The following is a 20,774-nucleotide window of genomic DNA, read 5'->3' as shown; positions in this document are numbered from 1 at the left end:
ATAGATAACACTGACAGCATCCCTCTTCCTGACACTTTATTACAGCATACTATATATAGACACTAACACCACCATTACTACATTATATCACAGATCATAACACTGACAGCATCCCTCTTCCTGACACTTTATTACAGCATACTATATATAGACACTAACACCACCATTACTACATTATATCACAGATCATAACACTGACAGCATCCCTCTTCCTGACACTTTATTACAGCATACTATATATAGACACTAACACCACCATTACTACATTATATCACAGATCATAACACTGACAGCATCCCTCTTCCTGACACTTTATTACAGCATACTATATATAGACACTAACACCACCATTACTACATTATATCACAGATCATAACACTGACAGCATCCCTCTTCCTGACACTTTATTACAGCATACTATATATAGACACTAACACCACCATTACTACATTATATCATAGATAACACTGACAGCATCCCTCTTCCTGACACTTTATTACAGCATACTATATATAGACACTAACACCACCATTACTACATTATATCATAGATAACACTGACAGCATCCCTCTTCCTGACACTTTATTACAGCATACTATATATAGACACTAACACCACCATTACTACATTATATCACAGATCATAACACTGACAGCATCCCTCTTCCTGACACTTTATTACAGCATACTATATATAGACACTAACACCACCATTACTACATTATATCACAGATCATAACACTGACAGCATCCCTCTTCCTGACACTTTATTACAGCATACTATATATAGACACTAACACCACCATTACTACATTATATCACAGATCATAACACTGACAGCATCCCTCTTCCTGACACTTTATTACAGCATACTATATATAGACACTAACACCACCATTACTACATTATATCACAGATCATAACACTGACAGCATCCCTCTTCCTGACACTTTATTACAGCATACTATATATAGACACTAACACCACCATTACTACATTATATCATAGATAACACTGACAGCATCCCTCTTCCTGACACTTTATTACAGCATACTATATATAGACACTAACACCACCATTACTACATTATATCACAGATCATAACACTGACAGCATCCCTCTTCCTGACACTTTATTACAGCATACTATATATAGACACTAACACCACCATTACTACATTATATCATAGATAACACTGACAGCATCCCTCTTCCTGACACTTTATTACAGCATACTATATATAGACACTAACACCACCATTACTACATTATATCACAGATCATAACACTGACAGCATCCCTCTTCCTGACACTTTATTACAGCATACTATATATAGACACTAACACCACCATTACTACATTATATCACAGATCATAACACTGACAGCATCCCTCTTCCTGACACTTTATTACAGCATACTATATATAGACACTAACACCACCATTACTACATTATATCACAGATCATAACACTGACAGCATCCCTCTTCCTGACACTTTATTACAGCATACTATATATAGACACTAACACCACCATTACTACATTATATCATAGATCATAACACTGACAGCATCCCTCTTCCTGACACTTTATTACAGCATACTATATATAGACACTAACACCACCATTACTACATTATATCACAGATCATAACACTGACAGCATCCCTCTTCCTGACACTTTATTACAGCATACTATATATAGACACTAACACCACCATTACTACATTATATCATAGATAACACTGACAGCATCCCTCTTCCTGACACTTTATTACAGCATACTATATATAGACACTAACACCACCATTACTACATTATATCATAGATCATAACACTGACAGCATCCCTCTTCCTGACACTTTATTACAGCATACTATATATAGACACTAACACCACCATTACTACATTATATCACAGATCATAACACTGACAGCATCCCTCTTCCTGACACTTTATTACAGCATACTATATATAGACACTAACACCACCATTACTACATTATATCATAGATAACACTGACAGCATCCCTCTTCCTGACACTTTATTACAGCATACTATATATAGACACTAACACCACCATTACTACATTATATCATAGATAACACTGACAGCATCCCTCTTCCTGACACTTTATTACAGCATACTATATATAGACACTAACACCACCATTACTACATTATATCACAGATCATAACACTGACAGCATCCCTCTTCCTGACACTTTATTACAGCATACTATATATAGACACTAACACCACCATTACTACATTATATCACAGATCATAACACTGACAGCATCCCTCTTCCTGACACTTTATTACAGCATACTATATATAGACACTAACACCACCATTACTACATTATATCACAGATCATAACACTGACAGCATCCCTCTTCCTGACACTTTATTACAGCATACTATATATAGACACTAACACCACCATTACTACATTATATCACAGATCATAACACTGACAGCATCCCTCTTCCTGACACTTTATTACAGCATACTATATATAGACACTAACACCACCATTACTACATTATATCATAGATAACACTGACAGCATCCCTCTTCCTGACACTTTATTACAGCATACTATATATAGACACTAACACCACCATTACTACATTATATCACAGATCATAACACTGACAGCATCCCTCTTCCTGACACTTTATTACAGCATACTATATATAGACACTAACACCACCATTACTACATTATATCACAGATCATAACACTGACAGCATCCCTCTTCCTGACACTTTATTACAGCATACTATATATAGACACTAACACCACCATTACTACATTATATCACAGATCATAACACTGACAGCATCCCTCTTCCTGACACTTTATTACAGCATACTATATATAGACACTAACACCACCATTACTACATTATATCACAGATCATAACACTGACAGCATCCCTCTTCCTGACACTTTATTACAGCATACTATATATAGACACTAACACCACCATTACTACATTATATCATAGATAACACTGACAGCATCCCTCTTCCTGACACTTTATTACAGCATACTATATATAGACACTAACACCACCATTACTACATTATATCATAGATAACACTGACAGCATCCCTCTTCCTGACACTTTATTACAGCATACTATATATAGACACTAACACCACCATTACTACATTATATCACAGATCATAACACTGACAGCATCCCTCTTCCTGACACTTTATTACAGCATACTATATATAGACACTAACACCACCATTACTACATTATATCACAGATCATAACACTGACAGCATCCCTCTTCCTGACACTTTATTACAGCATACTATATATAGACACTAACACCACCATTACTACATTATATCACAGATCATAACACTGACAGCATCCCTCTTCCTGACACTTTATTACAGCATACTATATATAGACACTAACACCACCATTACTACATTATATCACAGATCATAACACTGACAGCATCCCTCTTCCTGACACTTTATTACAGCATACTATATATAGACACTAACACCACCATTACTACATTATATCATAGATAACACTGACAGCATCCCTCTTCCTGACACTTTATTACAGCATACTATATATAGACACTAACACCACCATTACTACATTATATCACAGATCATAACACTGACAGCATCCCTCTTCCTGACACTTTATTACAGCATACTATATATAGACACTAACACCACCATTACTACATTATATCACAGATCATAACACTGACAGCATCCCTCTTCCTGACACTTTATTACAGCATACTATATATAGACACTAACACCACCATTACTACATTATATCACAGATCATAACACTGACAGCATCCCTCTTCCTGACACTTTATTACAGCATACTATATATAGACACTAACACCACCATTACTACATTATATCATAGATCATAACACTGACAGCATCCCTCTTCCTGACACTTTATTACAGCATACTATATATAGACACTAACACCACCATTACTACATTATATCACAGATCATAACACTGACAGCATCCCTCTTCCTGACACTTTATTACAGCATACTATATATAGACACTAACACCACCATTACTACATTATATCATAGATAACACTGACAGCATCCCTCTTCCTGACACTTTATTACAGCATACTATATATAGACACTAACACCACCATTACTACATTATATCATAGATCATAACACTGACAGCATCCCTCTTCCTGACACTTTATTACAGCATACTATATATAGACACTAACACCACCATTACTACATTATATCACAGATCATAACACTGACAGCATCCCTCTTCCTGACACTTTATTACAGCATACTATATATAGACACTAACACCACCATTACTACATTATATCATAGATAACACTGACAGCATCCCTCTTCCTGACACTTTATTACAGCATACTATATATAGACACTAACACCACCATTACTACATTATATCATAGATAACACTGACAGCATCCCTCTTCCTGACACTTTATTACAGCATACTATATATAGACACTAACACCACCATTACTACATTATATCACAGATCATAACACTGACAGCATCCCTCTTCCTGACACTTTATTACAGCATACTATATATAGACACTAACACCACCATTACTACATTATATCACAGATCATAACACTGACAGCATCCCTCTTCCTGACACTTTATTACAGCATACTATATATAGACACTAACACCACCATTACTACATTATATCACAGATCATAACACTGACAGCATCCCTCTTCCTGACACTTTATTACAGCATACTATATATAGACACTAACACCACCATTACTACATTATATCACAGATCATAACACTGACAGCATCCCTCTTCCTGACACTTTATTACAGCATACTATATATAGACACTAACACCACCATTACTACATTATATCATAGATAACACTGACAGCATCCCTCTTCCTGACACTTTATTACAGCATACTATATATAGACACTAACACCACCATTACTACATTATATCACAGATCATAACACTGACAGCATCCCTCTTCCTGACACTTTATTACAGCATACTATATATAGACACTAACACCACCATTACTACATTATATCACAGATCATAACACTGACAGCATCCCTCTTCCTGACACTTTATTACAGCATACTATATATAGACACTAACACCACCATTACTACATTATATCACAGATCATAACACTGACAGCATCCCTCTTCCTGACACTTTATTACAGCATACTATATATAGACACTAACACCACCATTACTACATTATATCACAGATCATAACACTGACAGCATCCCTCTTCCTGACACTTTATTACAGCATACTATATATAGACACTAACACCACCATTACTACATTATATCATAGATAACACTGACAGCATCCCTCTTCCTGACACTTTATTACAGCATACTATATATAGACACTAACACCACCATTACTACATTATATCATAGATAACACTGACAGCATCCCTCTTCCTGACACTTTATTACAGCATACTATATATAGACACTAACACCACCATTACTACATTATATCACAGATCATAACACTGACAGCATCCCTCTTCCTGACACTTTATTACAGCATACTATATATAGACACTAACACCACCATTACTACATTATATCACAGATCATAACACTGACAGCATCCCTCTTCCTGACACTTTATTACAGCATACTATATATAGACACTAACACCACCATTACTACATTATATCACAGATCATAACACTGACAGCATCCCTCTTCCTGACACTTTATTACAGCATACTATATATAGACACTAACACCACCATTACTACATTATATCACAGATCATAACACTGACAGCATCCCTCTTCCTGACACTTTATTACAGCATACTATATATAGACACTAACACCACCATTACTACATTATATCACAGATCATAACACTGACAGCATCCCTCTTCCTGACACTTTATTACAGCATACTATATATAGACACTAACACCACCATTACTACATTATATCATAGATAACACTGACAGCATCCCTCTTCCTGACACTTTATTACAGCATACTATATATAGACACTAACACCACCATTACTACATTATATCACAGATCATAACACTGACAGCATCCCTCTTCCTGACACTTTATTACAGCATACTATATATAGACACTAACACCACCATTACTACATTATATCACAGATCATAACACTGACAGCATCCCTCTTCCTGACACTTTATTACAGCATACTATATATAGACACTAACACCACCATTACTACATTATATCACAGATCATAACACTGACAGCATCCCTCTTCCTGACACTTTATTACAGCATACTATATATAGACACTAACACCACCATTACTACATTATATCACAGATCATAACACTGACAGCATCCCTCTTCCTGACACTTTATTACAGCATACTATATATAGACACTAACACCACCATTACTACATTATATCATAGATAACACTGACAGCATCCCTCTTCCTGACACTTTATTACAGCATACTATATATAGACACTAACACCACCATTACTACATTATATCACAGATCATAACACTGACAGCATCCCTCTTCCTGACACTTTATTACAGCATACTATATATAGACACTAACACCACCATTACTACATTATATCACAGATCATAACACTGACAGCATCCCTCTTCCTGACACTTTATTACAGCATACTATATATAGACACTAACACCACCATTACTACATTATATCACAGATCATAACACTGACAGCATCCCTCTTCCTGACACTTTATTACAGCATACTATATATAGACACTAACACCACCACTACATTATACCATAGATCATAACACTGACAGCATCCCTCTTCCTGCATACTATATATAGGCACTAACACCACCACTACTACATTATATCATAGATAACACTGACAGCATCCCTCTTCCTGCATATTATATATAGACACTAACACCACCACTACATTATATTATAGATGATAACACTGACCGCATCCCTCTTCCTGCATATTATATATAGACACTAACACCACCACTACATTATACCATAGATTATAACACCGACAGCATCCCTCTTCCTGCATATTATATATAGACACTAACACCACCACTACATTATACCATAGATTATAACACCGACAGCATCCCTCTTCCTGCATATTATATATAGACACTAACACCACCACTACATTATACCATAGATGATAACACTGACAGCATCACTCTTCCTGTACACAATGCTCTGCTACCCTCCAACATGACCACTCTTACACCATGCTCTGCTACCCTCCAACATGACCACTCGTACACCATGCTCTGCTACCCTCCAACATGACCACTGGTACACAATGCTCTGCTACCCTCCAACATGACCACTGGTACACAATGCTCTGCTACCCTCCAACATGACCACTTGTACACAATGCTCTGCTACCCTCCAACATGACCACTGGTACACCATGCTCTGCTCCCCTCCAACATGACCACTGGTACACCATGCTCTGCTCCCCTCCAACATGACCACTGGTACACCATGCTCTGCTCCCCTCCAACATGACCACTGGTACACCGTGCTCTGCTCCCCTCCAACATGACCACTGGTACACCGTGCTCTGCTCCCCTCCAACATGACCACTGGTACACCGTGCTCTGCTCCCCTCCAACATGACCACTGGTACACCGTGCTCTGCTCCCCTCCAACATGACCACTGGTACACCGTGCTCTGCTCCCCTCCAACATGACCACTCGTACACCGTGCTCTGCTCCTGGACTTCCCTCTTAATGTATGGCTGCAGCCACCTGTGTTGAGCTAGGTAATAGATGATACAGGTGTTCCAGCACAGGTGTCTGCAATCATACTTTAGGTGGGAATTCCAGGAGCAGAGCATTGTGTACCTAATGGAACGGGTCATGTTGGAGGGTCTGTGTATATTGTATCAGATCAATTATCTGGGAAATTCTAAATCAATCAAATAAATAACCAGTGTAAGTATCAGAGAGCCGCTGATAGTCTGTATCAATATAAAAGTCATTGCATCAATATAAAAGTCATTGCATCTTACACTGTAGTACAATAATATAAATATGACACTATCGCTTCCCACAGACATTACACACGGCCCCTCCCGGAAACCTCTCCCCCAGGACGGGGGCTGTACACTCTTATCTCACTACTACAGTGTTATATGGAGGACAAGATGGAAGTAATGAGGGAACAGAATAACCAGCCCACTGCCTTCCTGGTGCCAACCCCCCTATTATCTGTATTAACAGCCTGGTGCCAACCCCCCTATTATCTGTACTAACAGCCTGGTGCCAACCCCCCTATTATCTGTACTAACAGCCTGGTGCCAACCCCCCTATTATCTGTACTAACAGCCTGGTACCAACCCCCCTATTATCTGTACTAACAGCCTGGTACCAACCCCCCTATTATCTGTACTAACAGCCTGGTACCAACCCCCCTATTATCTGTACCAACATCTGTTCTGCACTAACCAGGCGGATTCACTACTGTGTTGTGTAAGAAACCCTGAGCCACTCATTGTGAAACTGTAGCGTGAAAATTGTGACAATGTTGGGTTTTCTGTCTGCGGCCAGCTAATGTGCTTATATATATATATGTGGGAAGAAGAGGAGAGCAGCAGTATTGGGGGTGTAGGAAGGAGGAGAGCAGCAGTAATGGGGGTACAGGTGTGGGAAGAAGAGGAGAGCAGCAGTAATGGGGGTGTAGGAAGGAGGAGAGCAGCAGTATTGGGGGTACAGGTGTAGGAAGGAGGAGAGCAGCAGTAATGGGGGTACAGGTGTGGGAAGAAGAGGAGAGCAGCAGTAATGGGGGTGTAGGAAGGAGGAGAGCAGCAGTAATGGGGGTGTAGGAAGGAGGAGAGCAGCAGTAATGGGGGTGTAGGAAGGAGGAGAGCAGCAGTAATGGGGGTACAGGTGTGGGAAGAAGAGGAGAGCAGCAGTAATGGGGGTGTAGGAAGGAGGAGAGCAGCAGTATTGGGGGTACAGGTGTAGGAAGGAGGAGAGCAGCAGTAATGGGGGTACAGGTGTGGGAAGAAGAGGAGAGCAGCAGTAATGGGGGTGTAGGAAGGAGGAGAGCAGCAGTAATGGGGGTACAGGTGTAGGAAGGAGGAGAGCAGCAGTAATGGGGGTACAGGTGTAGGAAGGAGGAGAGCAGCAGTAATGGGGGTACAGGTGTGGGAAGAAGAGGAGAGCTGCAGTAATAGGGGTGTAGGAAGGAGAAGAGCAGCAGTAATGGGGGTACAGGTGTAGGAAGGAGGAGAGCAGCAGTATTGGGGGTACAGATGTGGGAAGAAGAGAGCAGCAGTAATGGGGGTACAGGTGTAGGAAGGATGAGAGCAGCAGTAATGGGGGTACAGGTGTAGGAAGGATGAGAGCAGCAGTATTGGGGGTACAGATGTGGGAAGAAGAGAGCAGCAGTAATGGGGGTAAAGGTGTAGGAAGGATGAGAGCAGCAGTAATGGGGGTGTAGGAAGGAGGAGAGCAGCAGTAATGGGGGTACAGGTGTTGGAAGGAGGAGAGCAGCAGTAATGGGGGTACAGATGTGGGAAGAAGAGGAGAGCAGCAGTATTGGGGGTACAGGTGTAGGAAGGAGGAGAGCAGCAGTAATGGGGGTACAGGTGTAGGAAGGAGGGGGAGCCAGCAGTAAGGGGGGTGTAGGAAGGAGGAGAGCAGCAGTAATGGGGGTACAGGTGTAGGAAGGAGGGGGAGCCAGCAGTAATGGGGGTACAGGTGTGGGAAGAAGAGGAGAGCAGCAGTATTGGGGGTACAGGTGTAGGAAGGAGGAGAGCAGCAGTAATGGGGGTACAGGTGTAGGAAGGAGGAGAGCAGCAGTAATGGGGGTACAGATGTGGGAAGGAGGAGAGCAGCAGTAATGGGGGTACAGGTGTGGGAAGAAGAGGAGAGCAGCAGTAATGGGGGTACAGGTGTAGGAAGGAGGAGAGCAGCAGTAATGGGGGTACAGGTGTAGGAAGGAGGAGAGCAGCAGTAATGGGGGTACAGATGTGGGAAGAAGAGGAGAGCAGCAGTAATGGGGGTACAGGTGTCGGAAGGAGGAGAGCAGCAGTAATGGGGGTACAGGTGTAGGAAGGAGGAGAGCAGCAGTAATAGGGGTGTAGGAAGGAGGAGAGCAGCAGTAATGGGGGTACAGGTGTGGGAAGGAGGAGAGCAGCAATAATGGGGGTACAGGTGTGGGAAGGAGGAGCGCAGCAGTAATGGGGGTACAGGTGTGGGAAGGAGGAGAGCAGCAGTAATGGGGGTGTAAGAAGGATGAGAGCAGCAGTAATGGGGGTACAGGTGTGGGAAGGAGGAGCGCAGCTGTAATAGGGGTGTAGGAAGGAGGAGAGCAGCAGTAATGGGGGTGTAGGAAGGAGGAGAGCAGCAGTAATGGGGGTACAGGTGTGGGAAGGAGGAGAGCAGCAGTAATAAGGGTGTAGGAAGGAGGAGAGCAGCAGTAATGGGGGTACAGGTGTGGGAAGGAGAGCAGCAGTAATGGGGGTACAGGTGTGGGAAGGAGGAGAGCAGCAGTAATGGGGGTACAGGTGTGGGAAGGAGGAGAGCAGCAGTAATGGGGGTACAGGTGTGGGAAGGAGGAGAGCAGCAGTAATGGGGGTACAGGTGTGGGAAGGAGGAGCGCAGCAGTAATGGGGGTACAGGTGTGGGAAGGAGGAGAGCAGCAGTAATAGGGGTGTAAGAAGGATGAGAGCAGCAGTAATAAGGGTGTAGGAAGGAGGAGAGCAGCAGTAATGGGGGTACAGGTGTGGGAAGGAGGAGAGCAGCAGTAATGGGGGTACAGGTGTGGGAAGGAGGAGAGCAGCAGTAATGGGGGTACAGGTGTGGGAAGGAGGAGAGCAGCAATAATGGGGGTACAGGTGTGGGAAGGAGGAGCGCAGCAGTAATGGGGGTACAGGTGTGGGAAGGAGGAGAGCAGCAGTAATAGGGGTGTAAGAAGGATGAGAGCAGCAGTAATGGGGGTACAGGTGTGGGAAGGAGGAGCGCAGCTGTAATAGGGGTGTAGGAAGGAGGAGAGCAGCAGTAATAGGGGTGTAGGAAGGAGGAGAGCAGCAGTAATGGGGGTGTAGGAAGGAGGAGAGCAGCAGTAATGGGGGTACAGGTGTGGGAAGGAGGAGAGCAGCAGTAATAAGGGTGTAGGAAGGATGAGAGCAGCAGTAATGGGGGTACAGGTGTGGGAAGGAGGAGAGCAGCAGTAATAAAGGTGTAGGAAGGAGGAGAGCAGCAGTAATAGGGGTGTAGGAAGGAGGAGAGCAGCAGTAATGGGGGTACAGGTGTGGGAAGGAGGAGAGCAGCAGTAATAGGGGTGTAGGAAGGAGGAGAGCAGCAGTAATGGGGGTACAGGTGTGGGAAGGAGGAGAGCAGCAGTAATGGGGGTACAGGTGTGGGAAGGAGGAGAGCAGCAGTAATGGGGGTACAGGTGTGGGAAGGAGGAGCGCAGCAGTAATGGGGGTACAGGTGTGGGAAGGAGGAGAGCAGCAGTAATAAGGGTGTAGGAAGGATGAGAGCAGCAGTAATAAGGGTGTAGGAAGGAGGAGAGCAGCAGTAATGGGGGTACAGGTGTGGGAAGGAGGAGAGCAGCAGTAATAAGGGTGTAGGAAGGAGGAGAGCAGCAGTAATAAGGGTGTAGGAAGGAGAAGCGCAGCAGTAATGGGGGTACAGGTGTAGGAAGGAGGAGAGCAGCAGTAATGGGGGTACAGGTGTAGGAAGGAGGAGAGCAGCAGTAATAGGGGTGTAGGAAGGATGAGAGCAGCAGTATTGGGGGTACAGGTGTGGGAAGGAGGAGAGCAGCAGTAATGGGGGTACAGTTGTGGGAAGGAGGAGAGCAGCAGTAATGGGGGTACAGGTGTGGGAAGGAGGAGAGCAGCAGTAATGGGGGTACAGGTGTGGGAAGGAGGAGAGCAGCAGTAATGGGGGTACAGGTGTGGGAAGGAGGAGAGCAGCAGTAATGGGGGTGTAGGAAGGATGAGAGCAGCAGTAATGGGGGTACAGGTGTATTAGGGGGAGACAGCAGTAATAGGGGTACAGGTGTATTAGGGGGAGACAGCAGTAATAGGGGTACAGGTGTATTAGGGGGAGACAGCAGTAATAGGGGTACAGGTGTGGGAAGGAGGAGAGCAGCAGTAATAGGGGTGTAGGAAGGATGAGAGCAGCAGTAATGGGGGTACAGGTGTATTAGGGGGAGACAGCAGTAATAGGGGTACAGGTGTATTAGGGGGAGACAGCAGTAATAGGGGTACAGGTGTATTAGGGGGAGACAGCAGTAATGGGGGTACAGGTGTGGGAAGGAGGAGAGCAGCAGTAATGGGGGTACAGGTGTGGGAAGGAGGAGAGCAGCAGTAATAAAGGTGTAGGAAGGAGGAGAGCAGCAGTAATAGGGGTGTAGGAAGGAGGAGAGCAGCAGTAATGGGGGTGTAGGAAGGAGGAGAGCAGCAGTAATGGGGGTACAGGTGTGGGAAGGAGGAGAGCAGCAGTAATAGGGGTGTAGGAAGGAGGAGAGCAGCAGTAATGGGGGTACAGGTGTGGGAAGGAGGAGAGCAGCAGTAATGGGGGTACAGGTGTGGGAAGGAGGAGAGCAGCAGTAATGGGGGTACAGGTGTGGGAAGGAGGAGCGCAGCAGTAATGGGGGTACAGGTGTGGGAAGGAGGAGAGCAGCAGTAATAAGGGTGTAGGAAGGATGAGAGCAGCAGTAATAAGGGTGTAGGAAGGAGGAGAGCAGCAGTAATGGGGGTACAGGTGTGGGAAGGAGGAGAGCAGCAGTAATAAGGGTGTAGGAAGGAGGAGAGCAGCAGTAATAAGGGTGTAGGAAGGAGAAGCGCAGCAGTAATGGGGGTACAGGTGTAGGAAGGAGGAGAGCAGCAGTAATGGGGGTACAGGTGTAGGAAGGAGGAGAGCAGCAGTAATAGGGGTGTAGGAAGGATGAGAGCAGCAGTATTGGGGGTACAGGTGTGGGAAGGAGGAGAGCAGCAGTAATGGGGGTACAGTTGTGGGAAGGAGGAGAGCAGCAGTAATGGGGGTACAGGTGTGGGAAGGAGGAGAGCAGCAGTAATGGGGGTACAGGTGTGGGAAGGAGGAGAGCAGTAGTAATGGGGGTACAGGTGTGGGAAGGAGGAGAGCAGCAGTAATGGGGGTGTAGGAAGGATGAGAGCAGCAGTAATGGGGGTACAGGTGTATTAGGGGGAGACAGCAGTAATAGGGGTACAGGTGTATTAGGGGGAGACAGCAGTAATAGGGGTACAGGTGTATTAGGGGGAGACAGCAGTAATAGGGGTACAGGTGTGGGAAGGAGGAGAGCAGCAGTAATAGGGGTGTAGGAAGGATGAGAGCAGCAGTAATGGGGGTACAGGTGTATTAGGGGGAGACAGCAGTAATAGGGGTACAGGTGTATTAGGGGGAGACAGCAGTAATAGGGGTACAGGTGTATTAGGGGGAGACAGCAGTAATGGGGGTACAGGTGTGGGAAGGAGGAGAGCAGCAGTAATAGGGGTGTAAGAAGGATGAGAGCAGCAGTAATGGGGGTACAGGTGTGGGAAGGAGGAGCGCAGCTGTAATAGGGGTGTAGGAAGGAGGAGAGCAGCAGTAATAGGGGTGTAGGAAGGAGGAGAGCAGCAGTAATAGGGGTGTAAGAAGGATGAGAGCAGCAGTAATGGGGGTACAGGTGTGGGAAGGAGGAGCGCAGCTGTAATAGTGGTGTAGGAAGGAGGAGAGCAGCAGTAATAGGGGTGTAGGAAGGAGGAGAGCAGCAGTAATGGGGGTACAGGTGTGGGAAGGAGGAGAGCAGCAGTAATAAGGGTGTAGGAAGGAGGAGAGCAGCAGTAATGGGGGTACAGGTGTAGGAAGGAGGAGAGCAGCAGTAATGGGGGTACAAGTGTGGGAAGGAGGAGAGCAGCAGTAATGGGGGTACAGGTGTGTGAAGGAGGAGCGCAGCAGTAATGGGGGTACAGGTGTGGGAAGGAGGAGAGCAGCAGTAATAAGGGTGTAGGAAGGAGGAGAGCAGCAGTAATGGGGGTACAGGTGTGGGAAGGAGGAGAGCAGCAGTAATAAGGGTGTAGGAAGGAGGAGCGCAGCAGTAATGGGGGTACAGGTGTATTAGGGGGAGACAGCAGTAATAGGGGTACAGGTGTATTAGGGGGAGACAGCAGTAATGGGGGTACAGGTGTGGGAAGGAGGAGAGCAGCAGTAATAAGGGTGTAGGAAGGAGGAGCGCAGCAGTAATAGGGGTACAGGTGTATTAGGGGGAGACAGCAGTAATAGGGGTACAGGTGTATTAGGGGGAGACAGCAGTAATGGGGGTACAGGTGTGGGAAGGAGGAGAGCAGCAGTAATAGGGGTGTAAGATGGATGAGAGCAGCAGTAATGGGGGTACAGGTGTGGGAAGGAGGAGCGCAGCTGTAATAGGGGTGTAGGAAGGATGAGAGCAGCAGTATTGGGGGTACAGGTGTGGGAAGGAGGAGAGCAGCAGTAATGGGGGTACAGGTGTGGGAAGGAGGAGAGCAGCAGTAATGGGGGTACAGGTGTAGGAAGGAGGAGAGCAGCAGTAATGGGGGTACAGGTGTGGGAAGGAGGAGCGCAGCAGTAATGGGGGTACAGGTGTGGGAAGGAGGAGAGCAGCAGTAATGGGGGTGTAGGAAGGATGAGAGCAGCAGTAATGGGGGTACAGGTGTATTAGGGGGAGACAGCAGTAATAGGGGTACAGGTGTATTAGGGGGAGACAGCAGTAATAGGGGTACACTGAAGGGCGGGTAGAGGAGGATACATACCTAGCAGTAGTAGTAGTAGCGGGGACATGGTGACTGATCCTCCGGAGTAACCGGCTGTGTCTGTGTCTGAGGAGAAGAGAGAACCTTTGTTAATGTTTACTGAGGGAGGAGATGGGGGGGGGGGGTGTCTGCCTCCAACACTGACAGACACAATTTGCTGAAAGAAGTTGAGAAGTAGAAATACAGCAGATGCCACACACAGATCACCTGCTACTGCTCCCCCTGCCAGGGAATGGGGGGGGGTGACACAGGGAATGGGGGGGGGTGACACTGGGAATGGGGGGGGGGGGGGTGACACAGGGAATGGGGGGGGGGGGTACCTCACTTTAGGCTGGGAAGGGGTTAGATATAGGGGTACCTCACATGAGGCTGGGGTCAGGCTGGGAAGGGGTTAGATATAGGGGTACCTCACATGAGGCTGGGGTCAGGCTGGGAAGGGGTTAGATATAGGGGTACCTCACATGAGGCTGGGGTCAGGCTGGGAAGGGGTTAGATATAGGGGTACCTCACATGAGGCTGGGGTCAGGCTGGGAAGGGGTTAGATATAGGGGTACCTCACATGAGGCTGGGGTCAGGCTGGGAAGGGGTTAGATATAGGGGTACCTCACATGAGGCTGGGGTCAGGCTGGGAAGGGGTTAGATATAGGGGTACCTCACATGAGGCTGGGGTCAGGCTGGGAAGGGGTTAGATATAGGGGTACCTCACATGAGGCTGGGGTCAGGCTGGGAAGGGGTTAGATATAGGGGTACCTCACATGAGGCTGGGGTCAGGCTGGGAAGGGGTTAGATATAGGGGTACCTCACATGAGGCTGGGGTCAGGCTGGGAAGGGGTTAGATATAGGGGTACCTCACATGAGGCTGGGGTCAGGCTGGGAAGGGGTTAGATATAGGGGTACCTCACATGAGGCTGGGGTCAGGCTGGGAAGGGGTTAGATATAGGGGTACCTCACATGAGGCTGGGGTCAGGCTGGGAAGGGGTTAGATATAGGGGTACCTCACATGAGGCTGGGGTCAGGCTGGGAAGGGGTTAGATATAGGGGTACCTCACATGAGGCTGGGGTCAGGCTGGGAAGGGGTTAGATATAGGGGTACCTCACATGAGGCTGGGGTCGGGCTGGGCAGTACTATCGCCTCTGGTGCTGCGCTGTGTGGTGCAGGTTGTGTTGCCTTGTCTTTGCCCCTGTGAGGTACAATGTGGGGATTGTGTTACCTGTCAGGCCAGGAGTGCAGACATTGTTTGCTATTGTCTCGGCAGGTTCCGGAGAGGGATCCGCCCCCTCAGGTGTGTTACAGGTAATTCCAGCTTTCATGTCCTAATCCCATGATCCTCCCAGATGAAAGTGCCCCTGGGCCCCATAAATAATAATAATTCCTGTATACAGATGTCTGGGAGCAGTCACATATAATATAATATAATATAGGACATGAGGATACTAAGCTTCACGCTGGTTTTTAGTATCTTCTGCTTTCACATTTGCAATAACTGGGAATAAATTAGGTTTCCTGTATTATATACACTGCAATTAGATACAGCATTGTATACACTGCAATTAGATACAGCATTATATACAGTATTATATACAGTGCAATTATATACAGCATTATAGACTGCGCTACATATAATGCTGTATGTAATTGCGCTATTAGATACAGCGTTATATACAGTGCAGGGTAATATTACAGTGACAGTATAATGGTGAGATTACAGCTCTGTGGTATTAGTTTGGGGAAGGCCCCTCCTGTATCAGCATGACAATGCCCCCGGGGCACAAAGCGAGGCCATCAGAGAATGGTTTGGCCTGGGCCCCTTATAGTTACAGTGCAGGGTAACATTACAGTGACAGTATAATGGTGATATTACAGCTCTGTGGTATCAGTTTGGGGAAGGCTCCTCCTGTATCAGCATGACAATGCCCCCGGGGTACAAAGCGAGGCCATCAGAGAATGGTTTGGCCTGGGCCCCTTATAGTTACAGTGCAGGGTAATATTACAGTGACAGTATAATGGTGAGATTACAGCTCTGTGGTATCAGTTTGGGGAAGGCTCCTCCTGTATCAGCATGACAATGCCCCCGGGGTACAAAGCGAGGCCATCAGAGAATGGTTTGGCCTGGGCCCCTTATAGTTACAGTGCAGGGTAATATTACAGTGACAGTATAATGGTGAGATTACAGCTCCGTGGGATCAGTTTGGGGAAGGCTCCTCCTGTATCAGCATGACAATGCCCCCGGGGTACAAAGCGAGGCCATCAGACAATGGTTTGGCCTGGGCCCCTTATAGTTCCAGTGCAGGGTAATATTACAGTGACAGTATAATGGTGAGATTACAGCTCTGTGGTATCAGTTTGGGGAAGGTCCCTCCTGTATCAGCATGACAATGCCAGCGGGCCACAAAGCGAGGCCATCAGAGAATGGTTTGGCCTGGGCCCCTTATAGTTACAGTGCGGGGTAATATTACAGTGACAGTATAATGGTGAGATTACAGCTCTGTGGTATCAGTTTGGGGAAGGCCCCTCCTGTATCAGCATGACAATGCCCCCGGGGCACAAAGCGAGGCCCATCAGAGAATGGTTTGGCCTGGGCCCCTTATAGTTACAGTGCAGGGTAATATTACAGTGACAGAATAATGGTGAGATTACAGCTCTGTGGTATCAGTTTGGGGAAGGCTCCTCCTGTATCAGCATGACAATGCCCCCGGGGTACAAAGCGAGGCCATCAGACAATGGTTTGGCCTGGGCCCCTTATAGTTCCAGTGCAGGGTAATATTACAGTGACAGTATAATGGTGAGATTACAGCTCTGTGGTATCAGTTTGGGGAAGGTCCCTCCTGTATCAGCATGACAATGCCAGCGGGCCACAAAGCGAGGCCATCAGAGAATGGTTTGGCCTGGGCCCCTTATAGTTACAGTGCGGGGTAATATTACAGTGACAGTATAATGGTGAGATTACAGCTCTGTGGTATCAGTTTGGGGAAGGCCCCTCCTGTATCAGCATGACAATGCCCCCGGGGCACAAAGCGAGGCCCATCAGAGAATGGTTTGGCCTGGGCCCCTTATAGTTACAGTGCAGGGTAATATTACAGTGACAGAATAATGGTGAGATTACAGCTCTGTGGTATCAGTTTGGGGAAGGCTCCTCCTGTATCAGCATGACAATGCCCCCGGGGTACAAAGCGAGGCCATCAGAGAATGGTTTGGCCTGGGCCCCTTATAGTTACAGTGCAGGGTAATATTACAGTGACAGTATAATGGTGAGATTACAGCTCCGTGGGATCAGTTTGGGGAAGGCTCCTCCTGTATCAGCATGACAATGCCCCCGGGGTACAAAGCGAGGCCATCAGACAATGGTTTGGCCTGGGCCCCTTATAGTTCCAGTGCAGGGTAATATTACAGTGACAGTATAATGGTGAGATTACAGCTCTGTGGTATCAGTTTGGGGAAGGTCCCTCCTGTATCAGCATGACAATGCCCCCGGGCCACAAAGCGAGGCCATCAGAGAATGGTTTGGCCTGGGCCCCTTATAGTTACAGTGCAGGGTAATATTACAATGACAGTATAATGGTGAGATTACAGCTCTGTGGTATCAGATTGGGGAAGGCCCCTCCTGTATCAGCATGACAATGCCCCCGGGGCACAAAGCGAGGCCATCAGAGAATGGTATGGCCTGGGCCCCTTATAGTTACAGTGCAGGGTAGTATTACAGTGACAGTATAATGGTGAGATTACAGCTCTGTGGTATCAGTTTGGGGAAGGTCCCTCCTGTATCAGCATGACAATGCCCCCGGGGTACAAAGCGAGGCCATCAGAGAATGGTTTGGCCTGGGCCCCTTATAGTTACAGTGCAGGGTAATATTACAGTGACAGTATAATGGTGAGATTACAGCTCTGTGGTATCAGTTTGGGGAAGGTCCCTCCTGTATCAGCATGACAATGCCCCCGGGACACATAGCGAGGCCATCAGAGAATGGTATGGCCTGGGCCCCTTACAGTGCAGGGTAACATTACAGTGACAGTATAATGGTGAGATTACAGCTCTGTGGTATCAGTTTGGGGAAGGCTCCTCCTGTATCAGCATGACAATGCCCTCGGGGTACAAAGCGAGGCCATCAGAGAATGGTTTGGCCTGGGCCCCTTATAGTTACAGTGCAGGGTAATATTACAGTGACAGTATAATGGTGAGATTACAGCTCCGTGGGATCAGTTTGGGGAAGGCTCCTCCTGTATCAGCATGACAATGCCCCCGGGACACATAGCGAGGCCATCAGAGAATGGTATGGCCTGGGCCCCATATAGTTACAGTGCAGGGTAATATTACAGTGACAGTATAATGGTGAGATTACAGCTCTGTGGTATCAGTTTGGGGAAGGCCCCTCCTGTATCAGCATGACAATGCCCCCGAGGCACAAAGCGAGGCCATCAGAGAATGGTATGGCCTGGGCCCCTTATAGTTACAGTGCAGGGTAATATTACAGTCACAGTATAATGGTGAGATTACAGCTCTGTGGTATCAGTTTGGGGAAGGTCCCTCCTGTATCAGCATGACAATGCCCCCGGGGCACAAAGCGAGGCCCATCAGAGAATGGTTTGGCCTGGGCCCCTTATAGTTACAGTGCAGCGTAATATTACAGTGACAGTATAATGGTGAGATTACAGCTCTGTGGTATCAGTTTGGGGAAGGCCCCTCCTGTATCAGCATGACAATGCCCCCGAGGCACAAAGCGAGGCCATCAGAGAATGGTATGGCCTGGGCCCCTTATAGTTACAGTGCAGGGTAATATTACAGTGACAGTATAATGGTGAGATTACAGCTCTGTGGTATCAGTTTGGGGAAGGTCCCTCCTGTATCAGCATGACAATGCCCCCGGGGCACAAAGCGAGGCCCATCAGAGAATGGTTTGGCCTGGGCCCCTTATAGTTACAGTGCAGGGTAATATTACAGTGACAGTATAATGGTGAGATTACAGCTCTGTGGTATCAGTTTGGGGAAGGCCCCTCCTGTATCAGCATGACAATGCCCCCGGGGCACAAAGCGAGGCCATCAGAGAATGGTTTGGCCTGGGCCCCTTATAGTTACAGTGCGGGATAATATTACAGTGACAGTATAATGGTGAGATTACAGCTCTGTGGTATCAGTTTGGGGAAGGTCCCTCCTGTATCAGCATGACAATGCCCCCGGGGCACAAAGCGAGGCCATCAGAGAATGGTTTGGCCTGGGCCCCTTATAGTTACAGTGCGGGGTAATATTACAGTGACAGTATAATGGTGAGATTACAGCTCTGTGGTATCAGTTTGGGGAAGGTCCCTCCTGTATCAGCATGACAATGCCCCCGGGGCACAAAGCGAGGCCCATCAGAGAATGGTTTGGCCTGGGCCCCTTATAGTTACAGTGCAGGGTAATATTGTAGCTCTGTGGCATCGTGCTGTGGGTGTGTCACGTCGGTCACTGTTTGCGCCCACTGACACTGGCAGCCATGACCCTTCGGACAGTCTGTGCCTGCAATGTTTTATGGTCAGGGCGATGGTCCGCGCATTTGTGCCGCTGACGGAGGGCCTCTCAATAGGAAGCACAACATAAAGACGCAGTAGCAGCTGTGACAGAAGAGGAGCAGATGATGACATCACTACATCCCGCCACCGCCGCATAGAGACCCAGTGGCGTGAGACCGTTCTCCTTATATCCCAGATCCCGGAGTAACATGGAGAAATGTAAATAAAGGCAGAAGAGTAGATTTTAATATAAAAGTATATAATACAGCAGCTTGTAGTGTTCCTGCACCGCGCCGGCTCATTCCTGTCCTGTCACTTACGTTGCTGTACAGAGGATGGAGAATTATTGGGGCATTAACAGATGGGGCAGATAGCTGCACTTATTCACAGCCCTGTAATACAAACACAACGGCTGGAACTGGTGCTGAGTAACGCGTGCCGGTAATGCTGGGACTTGCGGTTCCACAATTGATGAAGTC

The 20,774-nt window shown here is 46.6% G+C and overlaps 1 protein-coding gene across 1 annotated transcript in view; it reads right to left on the bottom strand.

Moving 5' to 3' along the window:
• Positions 1-20,774, bottom strand: part of LOC148474553 (adhesion G protein-coupled receptor G1-like) — a 374,935-nt gene that overhangs the window by 331,540 nt on the left and 22,621 nt on the right. Inside the window, exon 2 of the mRNA XM_088458431.1 lies at positions 14,811-14,876. Coding sequence (XP_088314557.1) covers positions 14,811-14,838 — 28 coding nt within the window. The 5' untranslated portion in view covers positions 14,839-14,876. The remainder of the gene's footprint in view (positions 1-14,810; positions 14,877-20,774) is intronic.

The sequence above is a fragment of the Taudactylus pleione genome, unplaced genomic scaffold (genome assembly GCF_031769625.1).
Source record: "Taudactylus pleione unplaced genomic scaffold, aTauple2 ptg000832l, whole genome shotgun sequence".
NCBI lineage: Eukaryota > Metazoa > Chordata > Amphibia > Anura > Myobatrachidae > Taudactylus > Taudactylus pleione.
The sequence above is the reverse complement of the archived record's forward strand: the minus strand, read 5'-3'. Positions and strand labels throughout refer to the sequence as shown.